The sequence below is a fragment of the Cynoglossus semilaevis genome, chromosome 19 (genome assembly GCF_000523025.1).
Source record: "Cynoglossus semilaevis isolate Cse_v1.0 chromosome 19, Cse_v1.0, whole genome shotgun sequence".
Taxonomy (NCBI): Eukaryota; Metazoa; Chordata; class Actinopteri; order Pleuronectiformes; family Cynoglossidae; genus Cynoglossus; species Cynoglossus semilaevis.
This window is the reverse complement of record NC_024325.1, coordinates 4997424-5010354: the sequence shown is the minus strand read 5'-3', so window position 1 is coordinate 5010354 and position 12931 is coordinate 4997424. Positions and strand designations below refer to the sequence as shown.

Below are 12931 nucleotides of genomic sequence, written 5' to 3'. Positions count from 1 at the left end.
ATCAGCCACTATCTGATGGCAATCAGAACAACCTGTTGTGAAATAATTCTCTCATCTATTTGAAATTTTTTGGCTGGATTTCAAATCCTACGGTAATCAAATTTATTGAGCACAATCAAAAAGAACTGAATGGACGCATATTTAAAAGACATAAAACAAGGCATGAATGATGGTTAAAAAAAACAGACATAAAAGTAGACTACACCATTTCTGAGAAATATGTGTTTTAAAAAGTGAAAGCAAAGCTGTCTGTTCAATGTTCAATGTTAGAAGACAGTTTATTCCACAGTGTAGAAGCTATGAACTAAAAAAAACACCAGATCTCCACCACTAGTGGACATAAATGTGTCCTACAATAGTCAAGTCATATTTAGTCAAACCATTCGTACATTAGCCTTAGAAAGATTATCAACCCAAGTCTGGTGTTGTAGTTGCAGAAATATGTTTTAACTATTGTAACTGTGTTTTGGTTTTAACTTAACCTCTTGTGACCCAAAGAAAATAAGTTGTTATTTGGATTTGGAGTTCCCATGCTCAGAGTGCCTTCTGTCACAGACAAAGTATTTACTATAAGTAGTAATAAGTATTAAAATTATGAAAATTTAAAAAAGGACATTACAGCTATGTTTTTTTAGACATCTGTTTTTTTTTCCTCTCATCGAGTCATAAGATATTTTCATCATGCACAGAGCTGGCGCCAATCTGTTGCACAAACACGCAGTATCAGATGAACATGTGCATACATACAGTATCAGATGTTTTGTTATTGAGTACATATTCCCCAGCTGTCTCCTTGGCAAGGGGGTTGAACATGATTAGTTTTTTTTCACTAGTTTACAAAAAAAGTTTCTTCCACAACATATATTTTGCCAGGAAAGAACTAAACGTTTGTGTTTAGTCATTAGTCATTAAGGATGTTGTCCCAGCACACAGACACAGATATTACTGAAGGCATCATATGGTGCATCTGAGCAGTCCAGACGTTAAAGTATATTTTTTTGGTGTTCCTAAATGAAACATTCCAAACTCAACATAGTGTAAATATGTAAACCTAGACATAAAATGACATGCTGGTGATGTTATGTTCATTTAAGAGGCCTTCTACAATCTGACAGCAGTAGTGATACCATTTAATCAAGTCGTCATGGATAAAAATTAAATATAAATACATAAAAAACAAAACAGTTGTTTGTTACCTCCCAGGTATGCTCTCTCGCTGAGCTTTTTTTTTTCTACATTTCTGGTGAAGGAAAAACACAGCCGCAGCTGTAACACAGATGTGAGGGATAAATGTCAGCAGTTTCCAGGTGAAAATCGTTCTGATGGAGAGCACACTCTACCACTTTGTTAGGCTTGGATCCCTTTGCACTCCTGCTAAATTATTGAGCTGTTAGTTGCAGGCAGACAACAATGTAATAAGAGGCACTCGTATTGATTGGTGATTAATTAAAATGCCATCTGTGAAATGCAAATGTCATTATCGTTGCACTTACACGCGTGCCTCTCAATAGGGGATTTGAATTATTGAGCAGAGCGGTGCTAAGACCTCATTGTTTTATCGAGCTCTCCGACACTTTTGTCGCCAACAGCCAGACGATGGAGGTCCTCAGACTCTATACACTGTACAGCTCTATATTTCAAACACAAACACACACACATATTAAAATGCACTGTCCTAAGTCCCAAAGGACAGAGTGGTTAAAAACAGTTTCAGCGGAGACACTCGGCGAACAGCTTTCACTGCCAAGAATGTGACAGCACCTTTGGAATCCTCCCGCATTCAAATTGAAACACTCCTCTGAGTGTCAGCACTTTGGCCTTGTTAATGTAAAAATTGAGTGCGCGGACAGAAGATGCCCACCGAAATACAGCATGCACAGCACGTAGAGTGCAGTGGATGTACAGTTTAATGTACTGTTTAATTAGTTTCCTGAGTCCTGGAGTCTAAATCAGAATTCAGAGGGTGCACTGTTTATATACAATAGCTTGATACAGTGTTAAACAAAACAAGGACATCCACTTAAGGTTCACTTATAACTTTGCATTAAAGAAAGTCTTTGCTTGATGATTTATTGTGCAATTAATTTATTTACTGTGTTTTACTTCTATTATTATTTTTGTCCCCCTTTAATCCTCCCTTAAGCTGAGAATTTATGTGAATATTATTACAAATTGCAATAAAAGAATAGCCAACAAAGACTGCTAGTCTTGTGGCACAATACATACCAACAAAGATACTGAAGACTTTTGCTGCAGTGACCCCTGACACGTTTTCTTTGTACATGTTCATTCCAACAGTGGGAAAGTAAATGTTGTTCAGTTCACTCACAAAGTAGCCTGGATGGACTACAGGATTATCCCAGTTAGTTTCATCAAGTGTAATGTTGCAGCTCTGTGTTTTTCTGATTAGGGCAAAGACTGTCTCTGCTACAGAGTGGAGCGTCGGTCCTTTTAGTTCAATTCACTCCTGGTCTAATAAGCCCCGGGGCTCATTAAAGAGTGTGTGGAGTCTCCTTTTCTCACAAAAAGCAAGTAATGAGGCAATTGAAATATTCCACAACATTAGGATAACTGGTATTGTAGAGTGAGTCTATAAGCTTTACTTGTGCAACACATTTTAAAGAGCTTGTTCGCCCTCAGGGGTGGTCCCGATTTCACTTTATTTTTATTTATTTATTTACTTTTTCCCCCCACTGTTTTTTACAACAGTTTTGATACAGTGATGTTGCTATGCAGATACTGGAAGGTTGTTTTAGGTTAGGTAAATTGTTAGGTACCAACGTTTCAAAAAAGACACTCTACCAGAAAATATGGGCCAGCTGACTGTGTTGGCAAAAATGTCTTCCTTTGGAAACCAGTTTGTCTGTTAATCTGAGCAAAAACGTTATACCAATTTTCTTAAAGCAATAAAAATATAAAAGTCATAGAGCTCCTTAAAGTATGGCTTGATTCTAGATGATGCAATATATTTAAATTATTTTTATTTAAAGGTCTGTGCTGGATTTAAACTATTTGTCAGACCTTTCTCAACAGCAAATCCCCAGTGATCTTTTGGTTCAAGATGAGAAGAAATATTATTGGTCACCACATGTGACTGACACCGACAGTGACAAGATAACATCACAGACCTCAAGCTGTCAGTCGCCTATTGTGATTGTCAATAACACCCCGTGGTTGCGATTCCTAATGGATGATCCAACTGTCAATCCCATTACGGTGAATTATTTTCTTCATCTTGTGTCAGTAAATTTTGGATAAAGGTTTTCAATTAAAATAAATATAAATTAAAGTAAATAACGTGAACGTTTACTACTAAAACTATAACTGACACCAGAACAATTTGAGTTCCTGACCTTAGATGTAAGGTCAGGTGAACTTCTTATCAGAGAATTCAAGTCTTTACAGTAACTGGGATGGTTGAGTCTGAACAGTCGACTTCCTCGGCCCAAAAAGATCACTATTTGCAAGCACAGGGTTTTCGACACCTTTATTGTCTTTGCTAGAACATCCTTTGAAAAGTCATGTCTGTGCTGCGACAGATCAAAAGACAAAACTTCAGCTGCTGCCTCAGCTCGAATGACATTTTGCAGTATTGGCTGTTTCCATCAAAGAAACATCACTCTCCTGGCATATTAATTCAGCCTTGTCTGCAGCAGTGTTGTCTGAATAGGCCCTGTATACACCTGGCATTTTGAGGTTAATGTAGTTTATTGTCACTATCAAGTCCTGCCCTGCACTGGCGCCTTCTGGATGTAGTCTCTACAATAACCTTAATATGTAAGGTTACTATGTTACAATTAAACCAAAATGAAAAAACTGAATCAGCGTTTAAAGAAAAGACACAAAAAAAGATTTTCATTAAATAGACAAACAAACAAAAAACAACAGAACAAGAAACTAGCTTGTCCACTGGTTTTACATGAGGTTTTACATGTTCTGTCACAATCTTAATTGTGTGTATTTTTATATCACAGTCTCAGTTTACAAGGAGGATCATTTGCTTGACCTTTGCCAAACACAACGACAGTAACCCGTGTGTCTTTGTAGCCAAAGTCATCCTATGTACAAGGTTTAACCTGATATTTTGAGCATGTGGGCGTAATACACTGATGCTCCGCTCCAGCTCCGGAGTCTCGTGCTGGGTGTCAATCTGATTCTGATCTTTTAGCTCCAGTGATTGATTGGCAACATCCTCCTTATGGGACTAGATTTAGTCACAAGATCTATTCTGTTGTGCAATTGATCGTTGGCTCTGCTGGACAAGTAATGAACAGAGTACACTGAGAACACACTGACAGGATGACAATCTTTGCATCTACTTAGTAATAATTGTATTTTTGTTGAATTTATTTTTAATATCAAGCTATTTAAAATTTTAATCACAGAGTAGCTGTGGATTAATCATTAGACAAAAAGCAACTGTTTTTTTTTGTGACTAATCCAAATATTAAAAAGCATTTTGCTTCATAAATTTGGTGGATTTTAGTCATCACTCTGCATTTTAAGGGTCTTTCTATTGTCTATAAATGCAGGCAGGGTCTTGAGGCATTTTCTTTAACCTTGAGGTCTTTTGGAAATGTTTCTCCACAGTGTGTGAATAACATCGTGCATATCGACTGTGTATTGGAGCAACGATTAGCCATTGGACGATGCAAATAGTATACAATAAACTAACTAACTGACTAACAGTATTGACTTTTAAACATGTGCCTGTATACATGTGTTGGACTGGCAAAAATATACTACGTGTACATCACTCTCCCATGATGACTGCTGGGATTTGCTCCAGTTCCCCCTGTGACCCTGATTAGGATTAAGTGGTAGGAGATAAATGAAGGACTTGTGTATGGCATAGTCTTGTAGTCTATTGAAGAGGATATATGGCTGACAACATCACATTTGAAAATTTTAGTTTGGCAAAGAAAACATTGACACTCAATTTTACCGCAATTATTTAATACTTTTTCCCTGCCTTTTGTGTATCCATAGTTAGGTTCCATAGTGTAGCACTTAGCATGCCTGCCTCGGAAACAGAGAGGCCTGGGTTCTATTCCCAGAGGGATACATGCTTGATAATGTTAATCCTCCTCTGTAAGTCGCTTTGCATAAAAGTGTCCACTAAATGCATGAATGTAAATGTATCCACACAGTGTAATAGTTCTACCTGCTCTACGTATTTCTAAGAAATGCTTTCAGGCTTCTAGCAGCCTTTGTGTATTGAAGGTCGGACTCAAAATATTCCTTTTACTTAGAATAAAAAAAAAATGTTTTCAAACAATATACAGTGAAAGCAAAGGATCCTGTCAACTGCATCGAGGCTCATTTATTCACATCTCTTCAGTCATCAGACATTTCAGTCTTTTATTAAGTTTTTATGGCAAATGATCATTTCATTTTATATTATATATCTTTTTACAATCACTTTCAGATAGACATGGCTCCAGCTCTAGCTGTGACCTTTGGCAGCATGGAGAGGTTGGCAACAATATTGGCGAGTTTTAATAAATAACATTATAAATAACGGGTTTTGTTTATAATCTTAAGGTTTTATGTTGTCGATATTGCGGGAAATATTAAAAGAAAGTCCAACAGGCAACTTCTATCTTCTCTCCCTGTCAACTTATCATTGATAATATTACATGGCTGGAGGTCTGGACTAATGGGTAATTTAAAACCATGCTACCTCAGCCAAGATTTGTGTTGTGCACTTCTCATGCTGATCACAAGAAAATATATTGTTGCAGTGCATCATACCCAGCCGTTCGGTTTCACTTTTTTGCTGCTGTCATTACATTTGACTGGATGCGGAAACAAGATGCAGTGGGTCCCATATGAGCACTGTCTTTGAACTGAGTACACTTGGCAGTTCGAAGGCAAGTGTTACTGCATGTGTCTTTTATACCAAGCAGCGGGAAAATCTAACCTAGTTTATTTGTATCTCAGCAAAGTGTGAGCAGGCACAAAAGTGTTTTATCACAGTACCCAAGCAGAAAGGTTTGGATCTCTTTTTTGTCAAGCCTCCTGGTGTAGGCTTTCCTCTAAATTAATGATAACCACTGACACACGGAATGTAACTGAGATTTTTTTCATAATTGTCTTTAGGTCTAATAAGCTGCCTTTAAAACCCTAATATCAATGTCACTGTCGACACTGTGCCCTCAGCGTACCCATCTATCTACCTTACAATAACTTGCCAGTTGTGATTTCTACCATCCTTAGGCACCTCTGTAACAAGGTAAAATCTCTACATTGTCCATCACTAGTTGGTCTTTCTGTATAGAGTTTGCATGTGTTCACGTGTGCATGGGTTTCTCCATGTACTACAGTTTCCTCACAGTCTACAAAGCTAATTGTTTGCACTAAATGGTCAATTTAGGTGTAAATTTTACTGTAAATGGTTGTTTGTCGTCAAAGTCGAAACTGTATTTTGCAGTTTTCAGTGTATCATGTTCCCATAAAATATGGGAATATCATTCTATTCTGGCAGGTAACAAAAACAAACATCACAAAAAGAGATGCCTTTATATCAGACCTGATGTTAAATAAACACCCAGGCAGAGCATCCCTTTCCCCTTTGATTCCATTTTCTAATTCATTACTGTTTGGAACTGGCCGACTGTGCCTACATGAAGACTGACATGTCCTTAGGCACCCAGTCACATCCACCACCAGCATCCCCGGTGGCAGGGGAGCTGTGTTTTTAATCACCTGGCTCCTGGCATTATCAAGCTGGAGGAGCCATCACCAGCTCTGCACACAGATGCTTATTCATTCATCTCTGCCAGAGGTCAGTGCGACTGAGAAAGTGGCACCTGCTGTGTCCTTAAACCACCCAGCTTCACCCCTCTACACTGGTGCTGTGGTGCCTCTTTAAGGCGCCACATGTTGCATTTGATTCTTGTCGAATCATTACCACATCAGTTGAGTGGCAACAGTTTAATTTGTCCAAACAGAAAGCCGTCGTACATGAGTCTCTCCATTGAATTTGGCAGGAAATCTGTTGGAAAGTTTAACAGCCTCGTCCTGTTTTATTTAATGTATTATAAACTAGTTGTGTTTGGCTCGTTAAACTCAGCAATGCATTTGTTTTACATTTCATGACAGTTTAAAATCACATAAAGTGATCTTCCCCTTGGCAGTAAAATCATAATGGCTATTTTATTTTAACCTGACCCCTAAAGCTGCTGTATCACTTTGTCCAATCAGGAGCCAGAAATCTTATATATATTTAGTAGGGAGTTAAAGAATTCATAAATATTGCAGTACTGTGTTTTTTCACATTTTCACTTTTTATAATTGTTGCATGCCATTTTTCCTCTGTTAATATTTACAATATTTCTTCATCTTTCAAATGGGTTTACATCTATTGTGTGTGATATGTATTTCAACATTAACATGTTTAATAAAAATAGGAAAATATAAATAAGAAGCATCTTGAGCTAAAACCACCGGTAGTGTTTGTGGAGGCTTTAGCCGGACATCCAGTGACAAGCTGACTGACACAATTGCCAAATGGATTCCAAGTGGCTTTAGACTGATTAATGTTGTTAAAGATAACAGCTTCACAAAAGTTTTGAAAGCAACTCTTAATGCATTCTACAAGCCACTGTAATCCAGCAACCTTATGAAGCAACATTTTGAGTTATACTCTTATATGAAGGAATCATAATCAAGAAAGTTGAGTTGATCTCAATAATTACAAGTAATTAAATCAACAATTAAGCATGATTGATTTTAATTAATCCAATGCTATCCTTAAAAAAAAGCCGACATTTTGGAAGCCAGAGTCATAACATAATAAAAAAAGAAGAAAAGTACATAATAATTGTCTTAATATTGTGTTATAAATGTAGACATCTAAGTGCAAATATTTAATACAGTTTTTAGGATTTGAGACATAAAGACCTTTGTAGTATTGCTTTTTACGTTTGGTACAGAAAAATATGTCTGTGTTGCAGATGTAGTTGTTTTCCCCCTTTATTGAAGGAAAATAAACTCCCAACTCGTCTGTTGTTGTTATTATTTATAATTGCCCATACCAATGCTTTACTTAGCCAAATAAAACCTTGGTGTATATTCCAAACAAGAGTGGTGTTTGGCTAATGAGCACTTTGGCAAAAGACATAGGGAGAAAAACGAAAAAAAAAAGAAAGAAGTTAGTCATGTAAAACACCACCAAGCATGCCTGAATATTGTCGTATTTTTCAGCTAATTTGAGTCTAATTGAGTCCCAAACCCAGAGGCTATATTTAACCTCATCACTACTCAGATCATGTGGAAGAGTCAGCCTCATCGCTATAGTGTCATTAATTAACCTGAGCAAAACATCAATCATGATTCTCTTTTTCCCTTCAGTACCAGCAAGGATCACCAACATATCCAAGGATATTACAGTGAACGAGGGCAGCAATGTTAATCTCATGTGCTTGGCCGTGGGTCGACCTGAGGCCAACATCATCTGGAAGCATCATTCACCAAGAGGTAAGCCCTGGAATATTTTATTTCCCTAATTCTTTTCATTTCATTAAGACCTAAGTTAAACTGAAACAGCAGAGTCAGACACAGCTCTGAATGGACACATTATGGTTTAATGTTGTCTGTCTTTGCTCAATTGTTCTCAAGGTAAACCATGGAAAATAGAAATTATTTTAATTTTGGCTCTGTGGTTGATCTCACGAACATTTGTGCCTAGTACGTTCTCTGTCAAAAAATGCGACTAATGGGCTTGAGTTCTACATGCTCTTGATTTGCTTGGTAGGCATGGAAATTGAAAAATGACAGTATAAAAAAATAAAGGACCAGTGGAGGTATGGTGGTGCTGTTGCATTTATAGTGCACCTTCTCTGCATCAAATTAGCACAACACAAACAAAATACATATCTGGTCCAGAGGTACCTGGTCCATTCTTGTTATCACTAAGCACACTGTCTTTGAGAAAAGTTGATGTTTAACCCTCATCCACATTCACTAAGACAAGTGCCCAATAAGTACATAGTGATCGTCATTGGAATATTAGCTCCCAAGCCAAAAAAGTGTTGACACCATTGCACTATAAACTGTCGTCAAATCCTCCGTCAAATTCCCTAATGTAAATGCCAACCTTTTAAGATTATAGAATACATTCTAGTGCACAGTCTCCTTTTACGGTATGTCCAGCAGGTTAAGAATCATTTAGACTTGTAATAAAACAGGCTTTACCCCAAAGATTTTCAGGCTTTGATAATTTGCCCAAACCTTGTTCCCTCTTTTGGTCTAAGTGGATTATAAGTCATTAAAACACAACATGCAGTTCCAGAGGACCCAGCTCCAATTAACCACAGTTTCTGGCCCATAGCCAAAAAGCAGGTTTGGTCAATTCTACTATGGTTAGTCTGAAGGAGTGCCAGAAACGGCTGCTGGCTGCTGGTATACATATTCATGCACTTGTGGTTCGTCTTCTAATTGTTTTGGCACTGAGGTCCTGACTGAGAAACTCTGTCTCCATAGGTTTCGCTGTGTAGCTGCCAGCGTTACATGTACTTTATGCTCAGTAAGCAGCTGTGACTTGGTTCACTAGGTAATATCTGGATCCAGCAGGTTATATATAACATCAGCTGCTGCCAGCTGCATCATCCCATTGGTCAAATGATATCCTACTTAGTAACTTTGTTGTTGAAAGTTAGACAAATCTTTAAGCTGAACTACTAACTGATTTTGTTTTTTCACAAAAGTAAGGAAATGTCATCATATCACATATGAATCAATATAGATAATTAGGAAAATCAATATTCAACCAGGAACAGAATGTTTTTCAAATTTAGAACAAAAGGTTTTGTATTGCAGTAATGTTAACAATTATTTTCTTTTGTTAATTTAAATATATTTTCTTGTCTGACTCTGTCTGTTTAAATATGCAGAAATGTAGTATTATCATTATTTATTTATTATTAAATATGAATTTATTATTAGATATACAGAGTTTATTATTATCTAATTTGCAAAAAAAATAACAATAATAGGAATTCATTGTCATCCTAAATCACTGCATTAGTGTGTGTATGTGTAGTATAGTCAGTAGTCAGTTCACAAGTTGGAACCCTGAGGAACGAGGAAATGTACAGCTGCACTGTCCAACTTTAGCTTGACTTTGAAGTGTAAAGATGCTGTCAGATTTCATGTCCAAGCGAAACGCGAGCCATGTTGCCATTTCACTCTTAAGCAACTGAGGCATTACAGTTCATGCCCATAAATCCTGCTGGAGTGATGGTGACATAGGAACTTCCCAGAGAGTAGCAGCCCATAAACGTGCGGCCTCCATGGTCGTTTACTTAATATATATAGTCTGTCAATTTATGTCTCACCTTTATTTTGCACGTCGCAAGCCTCAGTCCCCATTTCAACTCGGTGGGAGCTTCATAAATAATTCAGCAGTGTCCACCGCACCTCCAGCAGCTGGCCACTAAAAAGGACTATAAGATATATTTGGTGTGGGGACCAGTTTATTCAGGGGGACAATGCAGTATGGATCCCTGTGGCCCATTAAGGCTCATTAAAGTGGATAGGTGGTGAATGTGCGCTCTCAAACATGTCACTCTGCCTTTTCCTTCTTCAAACGACTGTGGGCTGAAAGGCTGTAATGTGCGTAATGTGTGCTCTCCTTTACTGTTATAGTGACTGAGCTGCCTTTATTGGCATTTGCTGTCAGTTGCCACAGTGAGACCTTCTCAGGCTGTTATGTAGTGTCAACAATGTCACATAAGACAGTACCACAACCAAATACCTTTTCTTACAGTAAATGGAGTTAGTCTTCGGAGCTCCTTTGCCTTTGTTAAATTTTACTGATATTTGAAATTTACTGTGCACAAGTCTGGATTGTGTTAGGTTGTTGTGTTTGTTTGTTTGTTTGTCTGTTTCTTTGGAATGAGGTGACATTGGACTTGGAATAACAATGTTGTTCTGTCAGTCACACCTTTGTTTGGTGAAATTCTGATGCCTTCAAACTGCACTGGGTTTACTTAATTCATGTGAATGAATTAAGGAAACTCTGTCATTGTGTTCTACTTTGGAAATCTGTTCCAAAAAAGAATCTGTTGAATAGATTCCTAAAAAAAGAATCCACGTATTGTTATCCATAACTGTATAAAAATACCAGTAAAATAATATGAAATAATATTCCTCACATTAAGCTCTGTTCACATGAATTTACTTTTCGTTCAAATGTTGTAGAATGGGTGAAATGTATTTTGCATTGACTGTCAGTCAGCTAATGTGACTTGTGCAGTAAAATGTCTTTGACATCCTTATTGTTATCTATGAAAACCTCGGTATAACGCCAAGTCATCTCTTTAAAGTCAATATAATAAACACATTTCTAAAACATGGGTTAATAGTACACATGTATTTAACTGGATTATTGAATTATTGAATCTTTTTTCTTTTTCAAGTCAATAACTGTATTGCCTTGAACAACCTTTTTTGGTTTAATAGCTGAGTAACGTCGAAGCTGTATTTGTACATTCTTAAAGTTATACATAAAATTACATTGGAATTCTTATCCTGGCATGAGCATGGTCAAGCCCTGGCTTCCAAGCACAGTGACAGTTTTTGAAGTGTTGTTTAGTATTTCCCCCAATAGACTTTGTACTACTAGGTATACTCATACATAGGTCCTCCAGTGTGCCTATGTCTTACCATCTCATTTAACGAATCAGTTTTCATTTGGTAAATGCCATTAGAAGAGTAAAAAGATCAATGATTATGTCAATTTATGAGCTTTACGTCTCTGCCATGCAGGAGCAGTCTGGGAATGTGCTTTTATTAGTCACTAACAGTAAGTTTACCAGCAAGGTCAATAAGGCATTATTAGTGTTACAGCCACAGCCCAGTAACCACAATTCTCTCCTGTTCTCAAAACTGATTTAACTTTGCTAAATAATGTCAACTTTTGTGAAATATCTATTTCTATGTTTACAAAACAGTTTTCTCCCATTTTTCTTTCATGCCATTTCTGGTGTGTTTTGTGATTTGAAGCCCTGACAGATAAATAGTGAGGGAAAAAAGTCTACACGGCACATGAAGGCCACACTTCTGAATAAATTGGCAGCTGAGCATGACTTACAGACACACAACTGCACAAACATATGTCAGTTTGATTTGTGATTAGTCTCCCGGTGAGTGCCATCATAATGTTACACAGTCGAGATGAAGTGACACGGTGTATTTGCGCTGATGTTGTTCCCTAGTAAAAACAATAGTACAGCGATGCCTGCTGACACTGCTAAAAAAAGGATTGAGGCGAAACGTGCGTGCAGGTGTGGGCCTGAAAGATGGAGAAGAGGAAAAAACATGACATGGCGTGACACTTCACACGTCGCTTTTAGAGAGAAAAGAGAAAAGGCTTTCATGCAAACTGTCAGAGTAATAGACACGAGCCTGTTTGATCAAAAGCATTATTATTCCTCAAATTTAAAGATAAGTGAGATTTTGTATTCTCTATTCCACTCTAAATTAAAGATTTTACATTAGCAGGCAAATAAGGGTTGGTCTACAAAATGGGTTGTTATACTTTGGTCCCTAAGTCCCTTGGTTAGAAAAAAAGATTTGTATATAATAAAAGTTAAAGTCATTTATTTTCAAGGTAGTAACACATAGGTGTATACCAGATTTTAACAAGATATGAGATGCGATACTTTTTTTCCCATTTGTCTAAGCACTGATATCAAGTACCAATACTTCTTTATGTTGGGTTTCAATAAATATGCCATTACCTGAGAGGGTGATTTACTATAGCGGACAGGGCTTAGTGGAAAATGATGATTAAAATTCAAGATAAGAAAATTAACCTTTTGCATAATTAATCTTCTACGTAGCCTGAGCTGAACAGAAAGTGAGCAGAGCTTTTACAGCCGTAGTACATTTCATTGTCATTTCATTTACTTTCTCCTGCTTTCCA

The 12931-nt window shown here is 37.2% G+C and overlaps 1 protein-coding gene across 3 annotated transcripts in view; it reads left to right on the top strand.

Annotated features, from left to right (window-relative positions):
• The window catches only part of opcml (opioid binding protein/cell adhesion molecule-like), a 241499-nt gene that overhangs the window by 198881 nt on the left and 29687 nt on the right, over nucleotides 1-12931 (top strand). For all 3 annotated transcript variants that reach the window (XM_008332464.3, XM_025065506.1, XM_008332463.3), the window contains one exon: nucleotides 8356-8481. In XM_008332464.3, coding sequence (XP_008330686.1) covers nucleotides 8356-8481 — 126 coding nt within the window. The remainder of the gene's footprint in view (nucleotides 1-8355; nucleotides 8482-12931) is intronic.